Consider the following 22,105-nt stretch of genomic DNA (forward strand, 5'->3'; position numbering starts at 1 on the left):
AATTGTGCCCCCCCCTATACATGTGTGTAACTGTGCCCCCCCTCCCCCATACATGTGTGTAATTGTGCCCCCCCCTATACATGTGTGTAACTGTGCCCCCCCTCCCCCATACATGTGTGTAATTGTGCCCCCCCCTATACATGTGTGTAATTGTGCCCCCCCTATACATGTGTGTAATTGTGCCCCCCCCTATACATGTGTGTAACTGTGCCCCCCCCATACATGTGTGTAACTGTGCCCCCCCATACATGTGTAGGTCCCATGTGGTGAGTGTAGAGATGAGGTGTGAGCACAGTGTGGTAGTCTATGACCTTTGTACTGACTGTGGACTCAACCTACGCAAGTGAGCAAAGTAGCATTACAATGCATGCGTGGATACCTAGACATTACAGTTAATTAAGGCAAGTCATAATAATTCATTTGTTTGGACTTGTGTTAGCAGGCCACCCTCTATAATACAGCCAGGTTAATGGGCCTCAAAGTCTCTCCATAGCATGTGTTTGGGCCTGTGTTAGCATCCCACCTCTTCATTACAGCCACTGTTGGTCTGCCCACGGGTCCACTATATATCTACATGTTTACATATGTAGGCCATCATGTTGTTATTGCTACTCTCGATCACCTTCATGTTTATGTGCATGTACGTACTGAGTATTTTAATACTGTTGTGTTTGCAGAGGTAAGAGTGGTCCACCGGTGCGACCAGGTGGCCCCACCTCTGACAGGATCAGTATGGTGCACGGCATACCAGAGATACAGATCAGCAGAGAGGTGAGGTCATCTCTAACCATAGTACAATTGAACTCCCTAGGAGCTACAGAATGCATATCTTGCCTCATTGAACTTTCACGCTCTAGACCAAATTTATGTCCCCCCACTACTGTATGATAAAAACACATGCTACTACATTTTATCCTCATCACTTATTGACGAACGTTTAGGTATTTGGTGTACCTCTACAAGAGTGAGAAAACGGCTAGCCTCCTTCACAGGCTTACTTTATTTATATCTTCGCTCCCTAGAATGTATATGTGATACCCCCCCCCCCCACACACACACACACACACACACACACACACAAGGAGGCAGAGTTGCTTGGTAACAAAGACAAGCTGCGGCTACTCTCCAGTCGGAAACTTGCCCTGATCATAGACCTGGACCAGACACTCATACACACATCAGTGGACCCCAACGTTGAGCCTGGACTACCCGTAAGTACCTCCTCTCCTAGACAGCTGTAGTTACACTCATAGCTCCTAATCTCGAGAAGATTCTAAGCCAATATTAAGAGCTTTCAAACCCCCCTCTCTCGTTAAGATGATGATTGTATGTACAGTACATAACTGCATTTGTTTCTTATGGTACTGTTTAGACATAGCTACATGTACCATATTACTAGAATGTTTTGCGAGTGAAAAACCTTTTGTGAATGACCGAGCCAAATGAGCAGAAATTTTGACAATTTGCTATTTAACTTTTACGATCTGGCAAGGATCGTGATGTCATACAGTACAAGGTTTTTGCGATTATATTTTTACGAAGCGATCAACGCACACAAAATTCGTTTATGTTTGATGCTCGCAACATCCTACATGTTAGTAATACAGTACGGTATACCTGTTTGCTGAATGTACCCTGAACCTGTGTGTAAAAGTCAGACTGTTGCCCCAGGTTATCTGAAACACCTAGCAAGTGACTAGATTAGCTTAGGTTGCTAGTGCCACTGTAACAATGTTTTGCTAGGGAAAACTATCCAGTATAACAATATCCCTCCCCCCCCTCCTCCCTGTACAGGATGTGTACGGGTTTAGGCTCCCTGGTCACTCGATGCTCTACCATTGTCGTCTGCGTCCTCACGCTCGCCAGTTCCTACTCACCGTGTCCAAGTACTACGAGACGCACGTGTTCACCATGGGGACCAAACTGTATGCTGCCAGTGTGACTCATATTCTGGACCCAGACAAGAAGCTGTTCCACGGGAGGATCATCTCGAGAGACGACTGCTTTGATCCTCACTCCAAAGCTCTTAGACTCAAGTACGTGTAGGGGTAGGGTGTGTGTGTGTGGATGAGGAGAGGGTTATACATGTAGTTCAACAGTTACTATTGTTTTGTTGTGATTCCAATAGAGGTGCTGCATTTTTAAATATTTCTGTAGCTTGTGCACTAAGCCACTGATAATTAGATATACCTTTTACCAATACCTTTTACCACCCACACAGGTCTGTGTTCCCGTGTGGCGATGCAATGGTTGCCATTATCGACGATCGAGAAGATGTTTGGAGGAACTGTCCTAACCTCATTCACGTTAAGCCGTACGTCTTTTTTGCTGGAACGTCCGACATCAACGCCCCACCAGGGTCACACCCTTCACGCCCTCACACAAAGAACACCCCCTCCACAGCATCACATGTTACACACCCTCACACATCAACAAACACAAATACCGATTCGAACCTCACCAGCCCCTCCAAGAATGCCTCCCCTATTCAACTGTCTCCTACCAAACACATACCTGTACAAAAAGTTGAAGGTCCCTCTCAGTCCACCATAGACCCGGCGGTCCAATCCGAAAAAGTTGACTCCAGTTCTTCGAGCAACTCAGATAGTGATCGTGACGACACGAGCAGTAGTAGCAGTAGCAGTGTGGACGATACTGTGTTTGATGCTCTAGAGAACAGTCCAACAGAGCCTTCAAACAATGAGCTAATTTCAGCCGAAGCCCTGCAACTCCCCACTACAGCTGAGCCTCTCATCACCACGCCGACCTTTGACCTGATAAAGGACAAGAAAGTCGACGTTCAAATCACCACATCGACCTTTGACCTGATAAAGGACAAGAAAGCCGATGTTCAAATCGCCACGCCGACCTTTGAACTGATAAAGGACAAGAAAGCCGACGTTAAAGTTACAGCTGGAAGCATCGAAATCGATCCCAAAATGGATTTATCCGAGAGTGATGCAATGGACACAGAGGTTGATAGCCAAGCAGTACTAATACCTACGGAAACACCCCCTATTAAAGGCAAAGCTCGAAATATTGAAGACCCAGATCACTTTCTCCTTGATTTGACGGAGACCCTGAAGCGAGTTCATAAAATGTTCTACTCTGAGTTCAAAGCAACGAGTCAGCAATCCCATAACCTCGCTACTCCGGACTTGAAGCAAATTATTCCTGAAATACGTCGTTCTGTTCTAAAAGGCACGAAGATCCTGTTCACTGGAGTGATTCCAACCAACCTGCCAGTGGAGAAGTCTCCTGAATGGAACACGGCGAGGGCATTTGGAGCATCCATTCACGATCGATTTGTATACGGGCTGACTAGCTCCAACCCACGCAAAGCCATACAAGCCACCACACACGTTATAGTCGGGAGACCAGGTACCTCCAAGTTACGTGAGGCTAGGAGAATCTCCGGTATTAAGATTGTGAGCCCCAAGTGGTTGTGGAGCTGTGCTGAGCAGTGGAAGTTAGTTGATGAAAGGGGCTTCCCCATTCAACTCGAAGACCAGGAACAGATCCATATCAAACCACTCATAAAATCTCCCAAAATAACCACTCCAGGACACCGAACTGATTTGAAAGACAGTACTCATACTCGTTGTGAAGATGATGTATTCGACCAAGACCTGGCACTTGCCGAGAAAACGTCTCAAAAAAGTAGAATTCCTGAGAGGCAATTGTCCATAGGCTCTGTATCTGACGAGGAGCTAGAGAGGATGAATGCTGAGGTGGATGCTGAGATAGACGTGTCCAGTGGATCCAGCTCTAACGAAGGTGATGTCTCGAGGTTGGTGGAAGCTATGGACGAGGATGTCTCGCTATCGTATGACAAGTCCGCCGGGAGTAGTCTGATTGGAGAGAATGGTCGTAAACGAAAACACGACGATGTGTCCAGCTCGTCTGATAACAGCCCCCATTCTCTGGGACTACTCGATGAATCAGTGGATGTGAGTGAGAGCAGCGATGGAGACAGTGGGGACGAACTAGCTAAACTGTTAGGAACATGATTTTATGCAATGCATAATTATTATTCGTTGTTGTGCTGTTATTGTGCAATGTCTGTTTTGTTTGTTGTTTATAATCCGCGGCTATCAATCGGAACATAGGTAAACTTTTTCGGAAAATAGTCGCCTTTCTACCTCCGGGGAATTAGGCGTGGTCTCCGTCTAAGTGAATGCGTGGGTGTACGTGGCAGTAGTACAAGTAGCCTCCTTCACAAGGCCTAAACAATTAGGAAGAGCGGCCTGGAATCGAGGCTATAGTATAAGTAGCCTCCTTCACAAGGCCTGCTACTGACTGTTCGCGCATCCGCAAAATTATTGGATAATATTCCCGTAATGTTTCCCATTAAACTGAATTTTACCCGAATTATATCCTGAATAACATATACAGACAAAGAATACTCTTCATAAAGTCAGACACAGAGCTATATAGCTAGCTAGCTAGAGACAGAGCTGTATTGGTTACAGCAGCAATTTCTTTCTGATAGAGTCGACTTTCACCAAGGTTAAGTTAGTGTCAGATGGGGGTGGCCTATCCATATAGGCTATTGTCAGCCTTCCCCTCCGTTCAGAGGATTGTTATTCACACTGTTGCAGGCTGTGAGTCCTTTGTTAACATAGTAGGCTAAGGGTAGCTATTAGAATGCTATCACACGGGCTAGAAACCTTCACAATCACACTTCTTTCCACTTTCTTCAATCCACTTCCGTTCTTTGTGACGTCATTGTTTTACTGAGCAAGTACAATGGTATCCGAATTACCCACTTTCTGGGTAATAGATGGCGCATCTCTTCTAGGAAGAGCGGCCTGGAATCGAGTAGTATAAGAAGAGATGCATCCATTCACAGATCCATTCTTTACAACCTTATGCATGCAATAGAGTGATAGAGTGCAGCATGTATTGGAGTGTGTTTGTCACCGTCCTGCTTGCCTTTTCCTTCAAGGCTACTAATGGTGAGTGAAAGGATTAGCTATATACTAGGCCTATAGCTAATACAATATTGCTATACCGTATTATGCGGGTGAAAAACCTTTGCAAATGAACCAAATCAGCAGAAAATTTGATCTTTTGCGATCTATAACTATTGTGTTCTGGCAAGGATCGTGTGTATTTACTAGTAATAATTTAGGTTTTGCGGGTTTTATTGATGCGAATTGATCAACCCTCGCAAAATTTGCAAATGTTTGATGCTCGCAAAACGTTCTAGTAATACGGTATTGAGAATGTCACACTAATATTGACTGACTGTGGAAAATTGACTCTTTATATGTACATCACATACATGTTGTACACCTATTGTGTATTCAATGTATCGATGCAGGTCAGGTCAAGGACATACTGATTGGTACACTCCCCAACTTCCAACACGGCATAGAAGGGCAGCTGTATCTAAGGGATACAAAAACACTTGTCATTGAGAACTTCTCCTATGATGGACTCGGAGTAGGTATGTGGGCTGCATGAATCCCCATAGCAAAGATCAGATGCATGCATATCAAAGATCATAGCAAAGATCAGATGCATGCATAACAAAGATCATAGCAAAGATCAGATGCATGCATAACAAAGATCATAGCAAAGATCAGAGCATGATTAGGGGTTGGTAGATTATGCTCAAGATATTACCTATTATGCTACTCTTTTATGCTCAAGTAAACAGCCTATTATTCTTTTCAAATAGCCTATTATTCCCACATTATTCCTCCAAAGCACAACATAGGACCCATGTCGTCACACAAGTAACATCAAACTATAAATAATTGCCATGTGACTCTATCTACTATAATAGAATTGCAAGGAGATAATTAACCACCAGCACTTCCAAATGTTTATACTATGACTCGTACTGACCTGTATTTGTGTGAAACCTGCCTATTATTCTAATAAATATGCCTATTATGCCAGCATAATTCTCAGAGCATGGACAGGATGTATAGCAATGCAAAGATCATAACAAAAGATCATAACAAAAGATCATAGCAAAGATCTAACCTCGATCCCAGGCCGAGTTTTCGCTTTTATATTTATAACGGTTAGGCGAACAACTAGGCCTGGTACTAGTTGTCTGCGCATGCGTCAAATTTTCATTGTATTTGTGGTCAGCAAAAATAATTATTTAATAAATCGAAATTTGTACACAGAAAATGCACGGAGTGAGTACACAAAAGATGCACATAGGGAGCTGCTTCACAAGGGCCTGGGGAGTTGCCAGTTGTGCTGCAGCACGATTACAGTGACCCAGGGCAACTTTAGGATGATTAAATGCCTTCAAATTACATTTCAAAAATATTTAGCAGGCTGCTGGACTTCTCTGATTCTAGGCCCCAACTCGTAACTCAGTTAAATTTTGCTTAAGAAAACGTAGATTCTCTTGATGCCTCTGAGGTACCCAGCAACGCTCGAACGAGCAGGTCATGCATACTCCAGTCCTGTGAGTATAGGACAATATTAAAAGAAACCAAAGACGGTTAAACCCTTACCTCAAACTGTCCAGTCTCGTCCGTTAGTATAGCCAAGAGGAGCACTGTTGGGATAGCTGGATATTAGCCATTGCTCCTGTACAGAGAAGTACGTGTAGATCTATACATATTAAATTTCTCGTATTAAACAGGTTATAGTGTCATTGTCGACAAGCTGAGGATGGCAGCACCAAGTTCTCTAGCTCACACTCTTTACTTGATCCACCATATTAATGATGAAACTATAGTCTACCTAGATCTTGCCAAACATGAACAAGACTTGATAGCATATAGGGCCCACACAAAAATATCTGACCTTAACAAGCTTGACAAAGCTTCTATACCTCTTCCCTTGTTGTTCAGTCTTCAGAATAATGTTTTCTAAGCTTCAGAGAAGAGAGAAGCTTCAACTAAGAGCCATTCCAATTGATTCCAATAATGATAAAACGGGAACTGACTTCTAGTACACGATAGTTGTCACGAAAGTGAACGAGAATATCCATTCGTCAGAATCTGACGAACGACTGACGCATGCGCAGACAACTAGTACCAGGCCTAGTTGTTCGCCTAACCGTTATAAAAGCAAAAACTCGGCCTGGGATCGAGGCTAAGCAAAGATCATGCATGATGCATGCATAACAACGATCATAACAAAGATCATAGCAAAGATCAGAGCATGGATCAGAATGCATAGCAAAGATCATGCCTTGGATGTATATAATTATAGCACTAATAGTCCACTGCGAGTTGTGTGTATATATATATGGAAGTATTATTGTGTTTAAAATAAAAATGAAAAATGTTGTATTTTTGCAACACTGTGTTTTGTTTTGTATACGGTTTTATAATGAGAATTGAGCTTGCATGCAGTGCACAAAATACTTTTAGCTACCGTATAGCGTGTATATTTTGAGGGTATATACATGTACCGCGAACATTTATAATCGCGAATTTAATATCGCATGCATGCATGCATGCTGTAAAAAGGCTGCTATTCCACGAAAATTAAATCTGTGAAAACCTTTCTAAAGGCATTTCCGCGAAAATTTATACCCTCGAAATAATACCCGCTATACGGTATATAGGCCATTATTGGTTGGACATTATTATCGGTAATTTGGACAAGAATTTTCATACACAGTATTTTACAGTGCACTTGGCGTTGCAGCATGCATACATGGCCGTATCTCCTGATCTGGCAACTTTTAACACGTTACATGGAAGATTGAGCACACCCGCACTGGCTGACCATATGCTATTTTGCTAAGCAGCTTGACATGTTAATTGCATGGAAATTGACCAGTGCATATGGCAGCTGTGCCTCATAAACCTGTGCCAACATAAACAGTTTTACTTTTGCAAATGCAAGTATTACAAATGGCTATGTATAAATAAAGTCCAAAGTGAAATATCATGCATGCATTTATTTGACCTCTATATACAGACACCTTTCTTTACTACTTCAAGCCTGGCCAGCAGGCTGTGCACGGTCAAGGGATCGTCATTCCTGTGCCGGGTGGAAAGTAAGAAGCACCTATATACAATGTATATATACATTCTTTGAGTGCCACAATTGATCCCTTAAAAATTACCTTCCTTCGTATGACTTTTGTGTTATCTGCACAGCCCTGCTGATGGTAGCTTTGTGAGAGGACGTCGCTATAGTAGAGAGCAGTTGGTGATTGATTTGCCCGAGGGCACAGATGCGTGTGACATTGGGGAGCTGACCATTTGGTGTCGACCGTTTGGAACATACTTTTCATCCATCACGCTTAATCATGACATTTTATTTGTGAGTCCTGCATGCAAGTTGTGTAACCAGTACAGCTGTTGTACTCTTTTGAAGTGGTTGTGACTGCATGTGAAGTCACGGCACACTCACTTGTATAGGGTTAATATTTGACATGACCATATATGGCTATAATATAGGCACAATCATCAGAAATTCTAACCATGCATGCACATTCGCTTCAGTTGCACAATGCATGGAATTGAAGTCACGGCACACTCACTTGTATAGGGTTTAATTATGTGACATGACCATATATGGCTATAATATAGGCATAATCATCAGAAATTCTAACCATGCATGCACGTTTGCTTCAGTTGCACAATGCATGTAATTGACTACACTTGAATGCAGTTTAGAGCCACTTAACTTGTGGTTTACCATAGAACGCGCTGTATAGTGAGTGCCTATTTTTATAGCTACTATACTATATTCATCTACATGCACATGCAGCGCTGTGATAGACCATAGATCTAGTATTATATCTATGGATAGACCTAGCAAAATACCACAAAACCACCATACAATGTTGCTATGCATGCAACCAGGCAGGAGTATGCTCCTGATGCAACCAACCTGTGTCCTGAGCCATGCAGTGATGGCTGTAACACGATAATTTTGTACTGTGCTTTGTGGCAAGTTTGAGGCAAATGGTAATCTGACTTGAGGTTATAATTATAGTGTTACAGTTTACATAAGACCTACTGAAGTGGTTTACTCAGTTGCACTTATCTCAAGTACAATTTACCAAAATCCCAAGCGAGCTGCAAAGGGCAGCACCAGAGATCAAAGACATGCACCTTTGAGTTGTGTAATTTATGCAAACCACCAACCTGTATGGGCCATCTGGCCATCTGGCATATACCCACGCAGGCTCCAGACTGCCCTTAGATGGCCCTTATAATGATCCATCCAAACATTTTTATGGCTGTTATATACACCAGATGGTACACCCACCCTGCCTTACATCTATAACTGGGAGGCCATATAGATGGCCCTTATAATGATCCATCCAAACATTTTTATGGCTGTTATATACACCAGATGGTACACCCACCCTGCCTTACATCTATAACTGGGAGGCCATATAGGGTAATTTTCGTTGGCGCAAATTTTCGTATGAACTGCTACCCAATTAAGTATTTGTACAGCTCAGGATAGTTACGTCGAACGTACTAGGTAGAATAATTTCTTCTTAGTTTTAATTGCATGTGATGCTCTACAATACGTAATAATTATACAAAAATGTCCACCATACGAAATCTCGCTATACGGTATTCTATACTTAAAGCAATTGTAGGTATGTTTGTAGTTGATAAACAGTATACTGAGATCATAATTATATACACAGTACTATTTTGTGTATTTTCACAGGAGGAGCGTGCAGGACCCGATGAAGAATGTCTCATCAAGGTAGGACTGCGTTTAGTATATACTACGTATAATTATAATCATAGTCACGGTGCACAAATAAAATGCTGAGTCGATCATTTTAACATATACGTACAATCTGCATGCATACACTAACATTCACTTACTGATATGTGGTCTCTCCATTACAGGGAAGAGGTTGGTTAGACCCCCAGCGGTTCAGTAGTATTGTGGTAAGCTAAGCTAACTTACCATTATTGCCCTTCTTCCCCCAGTTCCTTCCACTGATAAGCCATCAGTTGAGACTACTACTAAAGGTTAGTTGACACTCATAGCCATGTGCATAATGATATGTTTCATAATTGCTTCCCCCCGTAACTCATTCAGAAGAAGCTGTCACTACTGAAGGTGAGATATGCACATTGATCACATAATTATATACATGTATATAGCTTTAATAAACTATATAAGAGTGTGTCCCTATGCACCCTCACCTTGTATATATAGTGTCTGACATTGAGAGGGTAATCGTACCTCCTGTCCAGGTCCCTGCGATCAGTTGAACTGCCCTTCTTACACTACTTGTGAGATGATTCCAGGTGTAGGTACAAATTCATCTATATCCATGTTTCCTTTCTGCCTTCCGTCCTGTGAGCTGGAGAATGGTGGATGTGCTGAAGACGAGATCTGTTCTCTTGTGGAACAACTTTGCCCTTCTAATGGGCCTTGTCAAACTACTGTGCAGTGCTCTCCTGCAGGTAATCAATTGTTAATGGAGCTAGAGTTTATAATTATAAGAGTGTCTCCACCACTTACCGTGTCTGACATTGAGAGTGTATTCGTACCTCTGTCCAGGTCCCTGTGATCAGTTGAACTGCCCTTCTTACACTACTTGTGAGATGATTCCAGGTGTAGGTACAAATTCATCTATATCCATGTTTCCTTTCTGCCTCCCGTCCTGTGAGTTGGAGAATGGTGGATGTGCTGAGGACGAGGTCTGTTCTCTTGTGGAACAACTTTGCCCTTCTAATGGACCTTGTCCAACTACTGTGCAGTGCTCTCCTGCAGGTAATCGCTTGTTAATAGAGTTAGTGTAAAAGCTCCTATAAGAGTGTGTCCCCATGCACCCTCACCTTAATTGTATATATAGTGTCTGACATTGAGAGTGTATTCGTACCTCTGTCCAGGTCCCTGCGATCAGTTGAACTGTCCCTCTTACACTACTTGTGAGATGATTCCAGGTGTAGGTACAAATTCATCTATGTCCATGTTTCCTTTCTGCCTCCCGTCCTGTGAGCTGGAGAATGGTGGATGTGCTGAGGACGAGATCTGTTCTCTTGTGGAACAACTTTGCCCTTCTAATGGACCTTGTCCAACTACTGTGCAGTGCTCTCCTGCAGGTAATCAATTGTTAATGGAGCTAGAGTTCATAATTATAAGAGTGTCTCCACCACTTACCGTGTCTGACATTGAGAGTGTATTCGTACCTCTGTCCAGGTCCCTGTGATCAGTTGAACTGCCCTTCTTACACTACTTGTGAGATGATTCCAGGTGTAGGTACAAATTCATCTATATCCATGTTTCCTTTCTGCCTCCCGTCCTGTGAGTTGGAGAATGGTGGATGTGCTGAGGACGAGGTCTGTTCTCTTGTGGAACAACTTTGCCCTTCTAATGGACCTTGTCCAACTACTGTGCAGTGCTCTCCTGCAGGTAATCGCTTGTTAATAGAGTTAGTGTAAGAGCTCCTATAAGAGTGTGTCCCCCATGCACCCTCACCTTAATTGTATATATAGTGTCTGACATTGAGAGTGTATTCGTACCTCTGTCCAGGTCCCTGCGATCAGTTGAACTGTCCTTCTTACACTACTTGTGAGATGATTCCAGGTGTAGGTACAAATTCATCTATGTCCATGTTTCCTTTCTGCCTCCCGTCCTGTGAGCTGGAGAATGGTGGATGTGCTGAGGACGAGATCTGTTCTCTTGTGGAACAACTTTGCCCTTCTAATGGACCTTGTCCAACTACTGTGCAGTGCTCTCCTGCAGGTAATCAATTGTTAATGGAGCTAGAGCTCATATAAGAGTGTCTCCACCACTTACCGTGTCTGACATTGAGAGTGTATTCGTACCTCTGTCCAGGTCCCTGCGATCAGTTGAACTGCCCTTCTTACACTACTTGTGAGATGATTCCAGGTGTAGGTACAAATTCATCTATATCCATGTTTCCTTTCTGCCTTCTGTCCTGTGAGCTGGAGAATGGTGGATGTGCTGAAGACGAGATCTGTTCTCTTATGGAACAACTTTGCCCTTCTAATGGACCTTGTCCAACTACTGTGCAGTGCTCTCCTGCAGGTAATCAATTGTTAATGGAGCTATAGAGCTCATAATTATAAGAGTGTCTCCACCACTTACCATGTCTGACATTGAGAGTGTATTCGTACCTCTGTCCAGGTCCCTGCGATCAGTTGAACTGTCCTTCTTACACTACTTGTGAGATGATTCCAGGTGTAGGTACAAATTCATCTATATCCATGTTTCCCTTTTGCCTCCCGTCCTGTGAGTTGGAGAATGGTGGATGTGCTGAGGACGAGGTCTGTTCTCTTGTGCAACAACTTTGCCCTTCTAATGGGCCTTGTCCAACTACTGTGCAGTGCTCTCCTGCAGGTAATCAATTGTTAATGGAGCTAGAGTTCATAATTATAAGAGTGTCTCCACCACTTACCATGTCTGACATTGAGAGTGTATTCGTACCTCTGTCCAGGTCCCTGTGATCAGTTGAACTGCCCTTCTTACACTACTTGTGAGATGATTCCAGGTGTAGGTACAAATTCATCTATATCCATGTTTCCTTTCTGCCTCCCGTCCTGTGAGTTGGAGAATGGTGGATGTGCTGAGGACGAGGTCTGTTCTCTTGTGGAACAACTTTGCCCTTCTAATGGACCTTGTCCAACTACTGTGCAGTGCTCTCCTGCAGGTAATCGCTTGTTAATAGAGTTAGTGTAAAAGCTCCTATAAGAGTGTGTCCCCATGCACCCTCACCTTAATTGTATATATAGTGTCTGACATTGAGAGTGTATTCGTACCTCTGTCCAGGTCCCTGCGATCAGTTGAACTGTCCTTCTTACACTACTTGTGAGATGATTCCAGGTGTAGGTACAAATTCATCTATGTCCATGTTTCCTTTCTGCCTCCCGTCCTGTGAGCTGGAGAATGGTGGATGTGCTGAGGACGAGATCTGTTCTCTTGTGGAGCAACTTTGCCCTTCTAATGGACCTTGTCCAACTACTGTGCAGTGCTCTCCTGCAGGTAATCAATTGTTAATGGAGCTAGAGCTCATATAAGAGTGTCTCCACCACTTACCGTGTCTGACATTGAGAGTGTATTCGTACCTCTGTCCAGGTCCCTGCGATCAGTTGAACTGCCCTTCTTACACTACTTGTGAGATGATTCCAGGTGTAGGTACAAATTCATCTATATCCATGTTTCCTTTCTGCCTTCTGTCCTGTGAGCTGGAGAATGGTGGATGTGCTGAAGACGAGATCTGTTCTCTTATGGAACAACTTTGCCCTTCTAATGGACCTTGTCCAACTACTGTGCAGTGCTCTCCTGCAGGTAATCAATTGTTAATGGAGCTATAGAGCTCATAATTATAAGAGTGTCTCCACCACTTACCATGTCTGACATTGAGAGTGTATTCGTACCTCTGTCCAGGTCCCTGCGATCAGTTGAACTGTCCTTCTTACACTACTTGTGAGATGATTCCAGGTGTAGGTACAAATTCATCTATATCCATGTTTCCCTTCTGCCTCCCGTCCTGTGAGTTGGAGAATGGTGGATGTGCTGAGGACGAGATCTGTTCTCTTGTGGAACAACTTTGCCCTTCTAATGGGCCTTGTCCAACTACTGTGCAGTGCTCTCCTGCAGGTAATCAATTGTTAATGGAGCTAGAGTTCATAATTATAAGAGTGTCTCCACCACTTACCGTGTCTGACATTGAGAGTGTATTCGTACCTCTGTCCAGGTCCCTGTGATCAGTTGAACTGCCCTTCTTACACTACTTGTGAGATGATTCCAGGTGTAGGTACAAATTCATCTATATCCATGTTTCCTTTCTGCCTCCCGTCCTGTGAGTTGGAGAATGGTGGATGTGCTGAGGACGAGGTCTGTTCTCTTGTGGAACAACTTTGCCCTTCTAATGGACCTTGTCCAACTACTGTGCAGTGCTCTCCTGCAGGTAATCGCTTGTTAATAGAGTTAGTGTAAGAGCTCCTATAAGAGTGTGTCCCCATGCACCCTCACCTTAATTGTATATATATAATAGTGTCTGACATTGAGAGTGTATTCGTACCTCTGTCTAGGTCCCTGCGATCAGTTGAATTGTCCTTCTTACACTACTTGTGAGATGATTCCAGGTGTAGGTACAAATTTATCTATATCCATGTTTCCTTTCTGCCTCCCGTCCTGTGAGCTGGAGAATGGTGGATGTGCTGAGGACGAGATCTGTTCTCTTGTGGAACAACTTTGCCCTTCTAATGGACCTTGTCCAACTACTGTGCAGTGCTCTCCTGCAGGTAATCAATTGTTAATGGAGCTAGAGCTCATATAAAAGTGTCTCCACCACTTACCGTGTCTGACATTGAGAGTGTATTCGTACCTCCTGTCCAGGTCCCTGCGATCAGTTGAACTGCCCTTCTTACACTACTTGTGAGATGATTCCAGGTGTAGGTACAAATTCATCTATAACCATGTTTCCTTTCTGCTTCCCATCCTGTGAGTTGGAGAATGGTGGATGTGCTGAGGACGAGGTCTGTTCTCTTGTGGATCAACTTTGCCCTTCTAATGGACCTTGTCCCACTACTGTGCAGTGCTCTCCTGCAGGTAATCTAATAGAGCTACTATTTGCCTTCATATTTTTATTATCTCAGCTATAGGTACTCGATCCTCACATGCATTTATCTTACAGATCCTTGCAGTACATTTAGATGCCAAAGGGGCTACAGGTGCCAAGTGTACGAGCCAACCAATGAGGCGTACTGTGAGCCAGCATGTGACCTGTTCAATGGCGGGTGTACTACAGGAACCTACTGTATTCTTCGCCGGGACCGTGATTGCAATGAGGGGCCGTGTCCATCTCTAAAAAGCTGTTGTTTTTTCCCACGCTGTGACATGCACGTCTGTAGCGCTAGGGAAACCAGGAGAAGCCCATGCATTATTGAGTGAGAAGCTATAGCCTTACCATCCTCACCCCTTTGATTTGTGTCCCTTGTGGAAATATTTGACATTCAGTTTTATTGCTATAGTGTATACATGTATAGTATATTATGTGCATACATTAGAAACATTTCGATACATTAATAATAATGCCTCTCTCAATTCCGCCACATGCAGTGCAGAGGATTCCCAATGTGATGAAGAGGAGTGTCCATTTACTTACTGTCGTAATTGTTACTTCTCGTCCCAAAATCAGCCATTGCCAGGCAACTGTGGGACATGTAATGAAAACAGTGTCAATAATAAATGTACTAAAAGATGGGCAACTTGCACCAGAAGAGCACATTTTGCTGCTTATGGACAGGTAAGATAATACATGCAGTAGAAATGACGTCTCTCTAAAACGGCAATAAAGCGAGAGGCTCCTAAGATTAGTTTTTGTACTGTAATATGACATTGTACTATATAGCTACTTACATTAGCTAACTACATTAATGTATAAACACACACACACATCACAAGTGTGCACACACAACCTCCCTCCCCACACATGCAGCCATGGCCTAGTCAGTCTTCTCTAAGGAAGGAGGAGGACTTTCGCTGTCACATACCTCCATGTTAATGAACTGGCATTGTCACTCTGACAGACTATAAGAAACAATTTATATGGTTATATTAGAAAGAGAACTGAGAATTCGCTCTTTGAGTACATAATATACAATTAATGTCGAACAGTGCTATTTTGCCAAAACATTCTCAATCATGTATAAAGGTGTTAGCTATTTAACATTTAACAGCACACAGAAGGTCATTAGTAGCAGCAACAGGGTACGTAGTTCGTAAAGTCACCAGAGGAGGTATGACATCCGCGTGTTGCAGGAAGCTAATTTTTGAAGCCCACATTCCTTTCTTAAAAGTTCCACTGTTGTGTGTTACCTAAACAAGCACTGAGACATTTATAGCTGCCAAAAGTCTGATTCCTGCACAGTTTGATCTAGGTTATAGAACTCTTGGTTATATAGTTATTAGCAGGTTTCAGCTTCACGAGGGATACCTGGAGTTGTCCCCCCCCCCCCCCCCCCCCTGTATTGTACCGCATGCTATAGCCTGTCTCATGAATCAGCTGCCCTTCTTTTGGAGAGACTGTGAGGTGCGGCTGATTCATGAGACTAGGGTTAGCTTTGTTTGTGATGTGCTATTGAACTTTGACCCGGATATAAACTTGAATGTGCTTGACCACGCCTTCTACCTGTTGGAAGGCGTGGTCTCTTTCTAAGTGAATGTGTGGGCGTACACAGTGTTGACAAAAAGAGATGATGTCCATCCATTCTTCACAACCTCATGCAACCTAGTACCTCATGGAGTGCAGCATGTATTGGAGTGTGTTTGTCACCTTCCTACTTGCCTTTTCCTTCAAGGCTACTAATGGTGAGTGGAAAAGGATTATCAGCTAGGGCTGCCTAACCAAGCTGTTAATATTGGACTGACTATTGGCTAGATAGTCTCATGAATCAGCCGCACCTTTGGTGTCCGTCTGAGCACTCTTTACATGAACTCATGGGCCACGTCGGATTTCCAACATGACCAATGAGATTGCTCACAAGCATCAGGTGACTTGAATAGGAGGCAGCAAATAGTGAAACTTTACATGCGGTTGAGCAGCAAGCAGTGATGTGGCTGAGCAGAGATAGCGGATGTGGTTGCATTTCTATGGTTTTGTTAGCTTGTACAGTGACGTAATACATTCCATTGTAAAATGACTTCACGTAAAGAGTGCTCAGACTGACACCAAAGGTGCGGCTGATTCATGAGACTATTGGCTAGACTGAACTGATGTGTCTTGACTCTTTATATGTACATAGACTACATGTACACCTAGAACAGGTGTTTTCAATGTATCAATTTGTCTATGTATGCAGGTCAGGTCGAGGACATACTGGTTGGTACGCTCCCCAACTTCCAACACGGCATAGAAGGGCAGCTGTATCTAAGGGATACAAAACACTTGTCATTGAGAACTTCTCCTATGATGGACTCGGAGTAGGTACATGGGCTGCATGAATCGCCATAGCAAAGAAGATGCTCATGCATGCATAACAAAGATCATTAGCAAAAATCATAATGCAAGTGAAAAACTTTTGTGAATGACCGAGCCAAATGAGCAGAAATTTTGACAATTTGCTATTTAACTTTTACGATCTGGAAAGGATCGTGATGTCATACAGTACAAGGTTTTTACGATTATATTTTTACGAAGCGATCAACACTCGCAAAATTCGCTTATGTTTGATGCTCGCAAACATCCTACATGCAGTAATACAGTACGGTATACCTGTTTGCTGAATTTTGTACACTACCTGTGTGTAAAAGTGCAGACTACCACTATTGCTACAATGTTTTGCGAGGGAAAAATTATCATGCCCCTCTCCCTTCCTCTCTCTCCCTGTACAGGATGTGTACAGCTTCAGGCTCCCTTGTCACTCGATGCTCTACTATTATCGTCTGCGTCCTCACACTCGCCAGTTCCTACTCACCGTGTCCAAGTACTACGAGACGCACGTGTTTACCATGGGGACTAAACTGTATGCTTCCAGTGTGACTCATATTCTGGACCCAGACAAGAAGCTGTTTCACGGGAGGATCATCTCGAGAGACGACTGCTTTGACCCTCACTCCAAAGCTCTTAGACTCAAGTACGCCTGTGCTGTGTGTGTGTGTGTGTGTGTGTGGTTAGTGTGTGTAAGCGTGGGTGTGTGTGTGTAAGCGCCGCGGTGTGTGTGTGTGGGGGGGATGTGGATAGAGAGCTTCGGTAGACAGTTACTATAGTAATTCCAAAAGAAGTGCTGACAATTTTTAAATATTTCTGTAGCTTGTACACTAAGCCACTGATAATTAGATATACCTTTTACCAATACCTTTTACCACCCACACAGGTCTGTGTTCCCGTGTGGCGATGCAATGGTTGCCATTATCGACGATCGAGAAGATGTTTGGAGGAACTGTCCTAACCTCATTCACGTTAAGCCGTACGTCTTCTTTGCTGGAACGTCCGACATCAACGCCCCACCAGGGTCACACCCCTCATGCCCTCACACAAAGAACACCGTTCAACTCAAAGACCAAGAGCAGATTCATATCAAACCACTCATAAAATCTCCCAAAATAACCACTCCAGGACAGTGAACTGATTTGAAAGACAGTACTCGCACTAGTCGTGAAGATGATGTATTCGACCAAGACCTGGCACTTGCCGAGAAGACGTCTCAAAAGAGAATTCCTGAGAGGCAATTGCCTATAGGCTTAGGCTCTGTATCTGACGAGGAGCTAGAGAGGATGAATGCTGAGATAGATGCTGAGATAGACGTGTCCAGTGTGACCAGTAGTGTGGGCTCTAACGAAGGTGGTGTCTCGAGGTTGGTGGAAGCTATGGACGAGGATGTCTCGCTATCATATGACAAGTCCGCCGGGAGTAGTCTGATTGGAGAGAATGGTCGTAAACGAAAACACGACGATGTGTCCAGCTCGTCAGATAACAGCCCCCATTCTCTGGGACTACTCGATGAATCAGTGGATGTGAGTGAGAGCAGCGATGGAGACAGTGGGGACGAACTAGCTAAACTGTTAGGAACATGATATTATGTAATGCGTTATTATTCCATCGTTATTGTTGTGTTGTTTGTTATTGTGCAATGTCTGTTTGAAAAAAAATTTTGTTGTTTATAATCCGCGGCTATCAATTGGAACACAGGTAACCCCGCGGTTATAATTCGGAAAATAGTCGCCTTTCTACCTTCGGGGAATTAGGCGTGGTTTCTGTCTAAGTGAATGCGTGGGGGTATGTGGCAGACAATTTGTACACAAGAGAGAATGCATCATTCACAGATCCATTCTAATTCTTTACAACCTTGTGCATGCAATAGAGAGTGCAGAATGTATTGGAGTGTGTTTGTCACCGTCCTACTTGCCTTTTCCTTCAAGGCTACTAATGGTGAGTGGAAGGATTAGCTACTAGGCCTAACCAATATACAATATTGCTATATTGAGAATGTCACACTTTTTAATTGACTGACTGTAGAAAATTGCCTCTTCATATGTACATCACATACATGTTGTACACCTATTGTGTGTTCAACGAATATTATGTATCGATTGTCTATGCAGGTCAGGTCGAGGACATACTGGTTGGTACGCTCCCCAACTTCCAACACGGCATAGGAGGGCAGCTGTATCTAAGGGATACAAAAACACTTGTCATCGAGAACTTCTCCTATGATGGACTCGGAGTAGGTACGTGGGCTGCATGAATCACCATAGCAAAAAGGATGCTCATGCATGATGCATGCATATCAAAGATCAGAGCAAAGATCAGAGCATGCATGGATCCAGGATGTATAGCAAAGATCATGCATGCATGCCTATATTATAGCACTAATAGTCCACTGCGAGTTTTGTGTATGGAAGTATTACGATGTTTATTGTGTTCAATACTTTTGTTGTATTTTTGCAACACTGTTTTGTATACGGTTTTATATTGAGCTTGCAGTGCACACTGAAATACTTTTAGCTACCGTATAGCGTGTATATTTCGAGGGTATACATGTACCGCGAACATTTATAATCGCGAATTTAATATCGCATGCATGCATGCATGCTGCAAAAAGGCTGCTATTTCACAAAAATTAAATCCGCAAAAACTTTCTAAAGGCATTTCCGCGAAAATTTATATCCTAGAAATAATACCCGCTATACAGTATATAGGCCATTATTGGTTGGAGGTAATTTGCTAGGACAAGAATTTTCGTACACAACATTTTATAGTGCCATATATGGCCGTACTGATGTCAATGCTCTGACCACACAAGACCTATAGTTTGGGAATGTCTTCAGCAGAAAAAAATCTCCGTGGAAACCATTGATATCATAAACAATGAGGTCAGTATAGACAATGGATTTTCCTGTACTCTCTATCAAATCCTGTTCTTGTTCCTGTTTCTTTTTGTCAAAGAATATAAATTAAAGAGAGTTTTACACTGTTGCCGTGACATCTGGCCTCCACATTTTTGTGGTCAAATGCATAACTCTAATTTTGCAAATGAGCTGCAATAGCAATTGATTGGCGCTAAATAGACCACACACGTGTGTGGACAGAACAGTGCAAATCAATTTTAGCCGCTAGCTGCACAAAAATTAATAATATCTCCTGATCAGCATCTGGCAACTTTTACATGTACATGGAAGATTGAGAACACCCACAATCGGCCGCACTGGCTGCATGAACATGTGCTATTTTGCTAAGATACCGGCACTCGCCATGTGTTAGCGGCTTGACGTGTTAATTGCATGGAAATTGACCAGTGGCAGCTGTTATTTTGTACACTGTTTATAATTAAGCTGGCTTCTGAACTCAGAAATGATCATAATTATGCATGGAGCAAATGTAAATGCCTCGTAAACCTGTGCCAGCATGAAAAGTTTTACTTTTGCAATTACAAGTATTACAAATAGCTATGTATAAATAAAGTCCACAGTGAAATATCATGCATGCCCTTTATTTGATCTCACTATACATGCAGAAACCTTTCTCTACTATTTTAAGCCTGGCCAGCAGGCTGTGCACGGTCAAGGGATCATCATTCCAGTGCCGGGTGGAAAGTAAGCAAGCAACTGCAAAATATAGATTCTTTGAGTGCCACAATTGATTCCATAAAAATTACCTTCCTTTGTATGGCTTTTGTGTTATCTTCACAGCCCTGCTGATGGTAGCTTTGTGAGAGGACGTCGCTATAGTAGAGAGCAATTGGTGATTGATTTGCCCGAGGGCACAGATGCGTGTGACATTGGGGAGCTGACCATTTGGTGTCGACCGTTTAGAACATACTTTTCATCCATCACGCTTAATCATGACATTTTATTTGTGAGTCCTGCATGCAAGTTGTGTAACCAGTACAGCTGTTGTACTCTTTTGAAGTGGTTGTGGCTGCATGTGAAGTCACGGTATAAACACTTGTATGCACTAATTAATTGACATGACCATGTATGGCATAGGCATAATCATCAGAAATTCTAACACGTTTGCTTCAGTTGCACAATGCATGTAATTGCATGACTACACTGAATGCAGTTTAGAGCCACTTAAATTGTGGTTTACCATAGAATGCGCTGTATAGTGAGTGCCTATAGCTATTCCTACATTCATCTACACATGCAGCGCTGTGACAGACCATAGATCTAGTATCTATGGATAGACCTTGCAAAATTCTAATAATTACCACAAAACCACCGTACATTGTTGCTATGCATGCAACCAGGAGTATGCTCCTGATGCAACCAACCTGTGTCCTGAGCCATGCAGTGATGGCTGTAACATGATAATGTTGTACTATGCTTTGCGGCAAGTTTGAGGCGAATAGTAAATTGACTTGAGGTATATAGTGTAATTACAGTTTACATAAGACCTACTGAAGTGGTTTACTTATGTAAACAGTTGCAAGTGCAATTTGCCAAAATCCCAAGTGAGCTGCCATGTACAAGGGCAGCACCAGAGATCAAAGGTGCCTTTGAGTTGTGTAATTGATGCAAACCACCAACCCGTATGATGGGCCATCTGGCATATACCCACATGCAGGCTCCAGACTGCATGGCCCTTATAATGGTCCATCCAAACGTTTTTATGGCTGTTATAATATATCAGATATGGTATACCCACCCTGCCTTGCATCTATAACTGGGAGGCCATAATTATATGACACAATCTGGACCATCTCTTGACTTGACTTGTGTCAACCAGTGACTCTGGTAGCTGCTCCTGTTATAGTTGATGGAGTGTAGTCAGTATCAGTAGCTGCTCCTGTTATAGTTGATGGAGTGTAGTCAGTATCAGTGACTCTGGTAGCTGCTCCTGTTATAGTTGACACTTAATGGCGGGTTATTTTTGTATGAACTGCCGCCCAATTAAGTATTTATACAGCTCAGGATAGTTACATTGAACGAGAATTATTTCTAATTTTCGTGTGATGTTCTACAATACGTAATAATTATACAAAAATGTCCACCATACGAAATCTCGCTATATACGGTATTAGCATTTGTAAGTATGTTTGTGGATGATAAACAGTATACTGAGATTATATATACAGTCATGCACAATACTATTTTTGTGTATTATCACAGGAGGAGCGTGCAGGACCTGATGAAGAATGTCTCATCAAGGTAAGACTGCGTTTAGTATACTGACTATATAATCATAGTCACAGTGCACAAATAAAATGCTGAG

The 22,105-nt window shown here is 42.9% G+C and overlaps 5 protein-coding genes and 1 long non-coding RNA gene across 9 annotated transcripts in view; 5 read left to right on the forward strand and 1 right to left on the reverse strand.

Annotated features, from left to right (window-relative positions):
- The window catches only part of LOC135345103 (RNA polymerase II subunit A C-terminal domain phosphatase-like), a 5,244-nt gene extending 1,155 nt beyond the window's left edge, over positions 1-4,089 (forward strand). Inside the window, exons 3-7 of the mRNA XM_064542455.1 lie at positions 257-343; positions 678-771; positions 1,083-1,211; positions 1,795-2,036; positions 2,222-4,089. Coding sequence (XP_064398525.1) covers positions 257-343; positions 678-771; positions 1,083-1,211; positions 1,795-2,036; positions 2,222-4,010 — 2,341 coding nt within the window. The 3' untranslated portion in view covers positions 4,011-4,089. The remainder of the gene's footprint in view (positions 1-256; positions 344-677; positions 772-1,082; positions 1,212-1,794; positions 2,037-2,221) is intronic.
- Positions 4,090-4,339: 250 nt separating this feature from the next.
- On the forward strand, positions 4,340-10,711 carry LOC135345119 (protein Skeletor, isoforms B/C-like). Of its 2 annotated transcripts, XM_064542472.1 has the most exons (9): positions 4,340-4,958; positions 5,327-5,452; positions 7,909-7,987; positions 8,091-8,256; positions 9,628-9,666; positions 9,900-9,941; positions 10,012-10,032; positions 10,170-10,382; positions 10,480-10,711. In XM_064542472.1, the coding sequence occupies exons 1-8, from the start codon at positions 4,901-4,903 to the stop codon at positions 10,185-10,187; spliced, it is 549 nt and encodes a 182-aa protein (XP_064398542.1). In that variant the 5' UTR covers positions 4,340-4,900; the 3' UTR covers positions 10,188-10,382; positions 10,480-10,711. The 2 variants fall into 2 exon arrangements, with proteins under 2 accessions (XP_064398542.1, XP_064398543.1); XM_064542473.1 differs by lacking the exons at positions 9,900-9,941; positions 10,012-10,032; positions 10,170-10,382; positions 10,480-10,711 and adding an exon at positions 9,816-9,887 and having other exon boundaries at positions 4,341-4,958.
- On the reverse strand, positions 6,109-8,178 carry LOC135345123 (uncharacterized). Its single transcript, XR_010397642.1, has 3 exons — positions 8,057-8,178; positions 6,486-7,998; positions 6,109-6,434 (listed from the first exon to the last, which is right to left on the reverse strand). It is a non-coding gene; the product is annotated as an uncharacterized LOC135345123 (long non-coding RNA).
- A 741-nt stretch (positions 10,712-11,452) lies between the features above and the next one.
- On the forward strand, positions 11,453-15,585 carry LOC135345114 (uncharacterized). 3 transcript variants are annotated; one of them, XR_010397640.1, is made up of 11 exons: positions 11,453-11,667; positions 11,761-11,973; positions 12,073-12,285; positions 12,383-12,927; positions 13,021-13,233; positions 13,333-13,545; positions 13,643-14,192; positions 14,287-14,499; positions 14,585-14,837; positions 15,010-15,196; positions 15,389-15,585. XR_010397640.1 is itself a non-coding variant. In XM_064542468.1 (5 exons), the coding sequence occupies exons 1-5, from the start codon at positions 14,024-14,026 to the stop codon at positions 15,452-15,454; spliced, it is 888 nt and encodes a 295-aa protein (XP_064398538.1). In that variant the 5' UTR covers positions 13,975-14,023; the 3' UTR covers positions 15,455-15,585. The 3 variants fall into 3 exon arrangements, 1 of the variants encoding a protein (XP_064398538.1); XR_010397641.1 differs by lacking the exons at positions 11,453-11,667; positions 11,761-11,973; positions 12,073-12,285 and having other exon boundaries at positions 12,691-12,927; XM_064542468.1 differs by lacking the exons at positions 11,453-11,667; positions 11,761-11,973; positions 12,073-12,285; ... (1 more) ...; positions 13,021-13,233; positions 13,333-13,545 and having other exon boundaries at positions 13,975-14,192.
- Positions 15,586-16,101: 516 nt separating this feature from the next.
- Positions 16,102-18,558, forward strand: LOC135345121 (RNA polymerase II subunit A C-terminal domain phosphatase-like). Its single transcript, XM_064542476.1, has 4 exons — positions 16,102-16,260; positions 16,752-16,876; positions 17,284-17,525; positions 17,766-18,558. The coding sequence occupies exons 3-4, from the start codon at positions 17,317-17,319 to the stop codon at positions 18,013-18,015; spliced, it is 459 nt and encodes a 152-aa protein (XP_064398546.1). The 5' UTR covers positions 16,102-16,260; positions 16,752-16,876; positions 17,284-17,316; the 3' UTR covers positions 18,016-18,558.
- A 121-nt stretch (positions 18,559-18,679) lies between these two features.
- LOC135345117 (protein Skeletor, isoforms B/C-like) lies at positions 18,680-22,080 on the forward strand. Its single transcript, XM_064542471.1, has 5 exons — positions 18,680-18,820; positions 18,994-19,119; positions 20,406-20,484; positions 20,581-20,746; positions 22,003-22,080. Exons 1-5 carry the CDS (start codon positions 18,700-18,702, stop codon positions 22,063-22,065), a joined length of 555 nt encoding a protein of 184 aa, XP_064398541.1. The 5' UTR covers positions 18,680-18,699; the 3' UTR covers positions 22,066-22,080.
- The last annotated feature ends 25 nt before the right edge of the window (positions 22,081-22,105 follow it).

The sequence above is a fragment of the Halichondria panicea genome, chromosome 12 (assembly GCF_963675165.1).
Source record: "Halichondria panicea chromosome 12, odHalPani1.1, whole genome shotgun sequence".
Taxonomy (NCBI): Eukaryota; Metazoa; Porifera; class Demospongiae; order Suberitida; family Halichondriidae; genus Halichondria; species Halichondria panicea.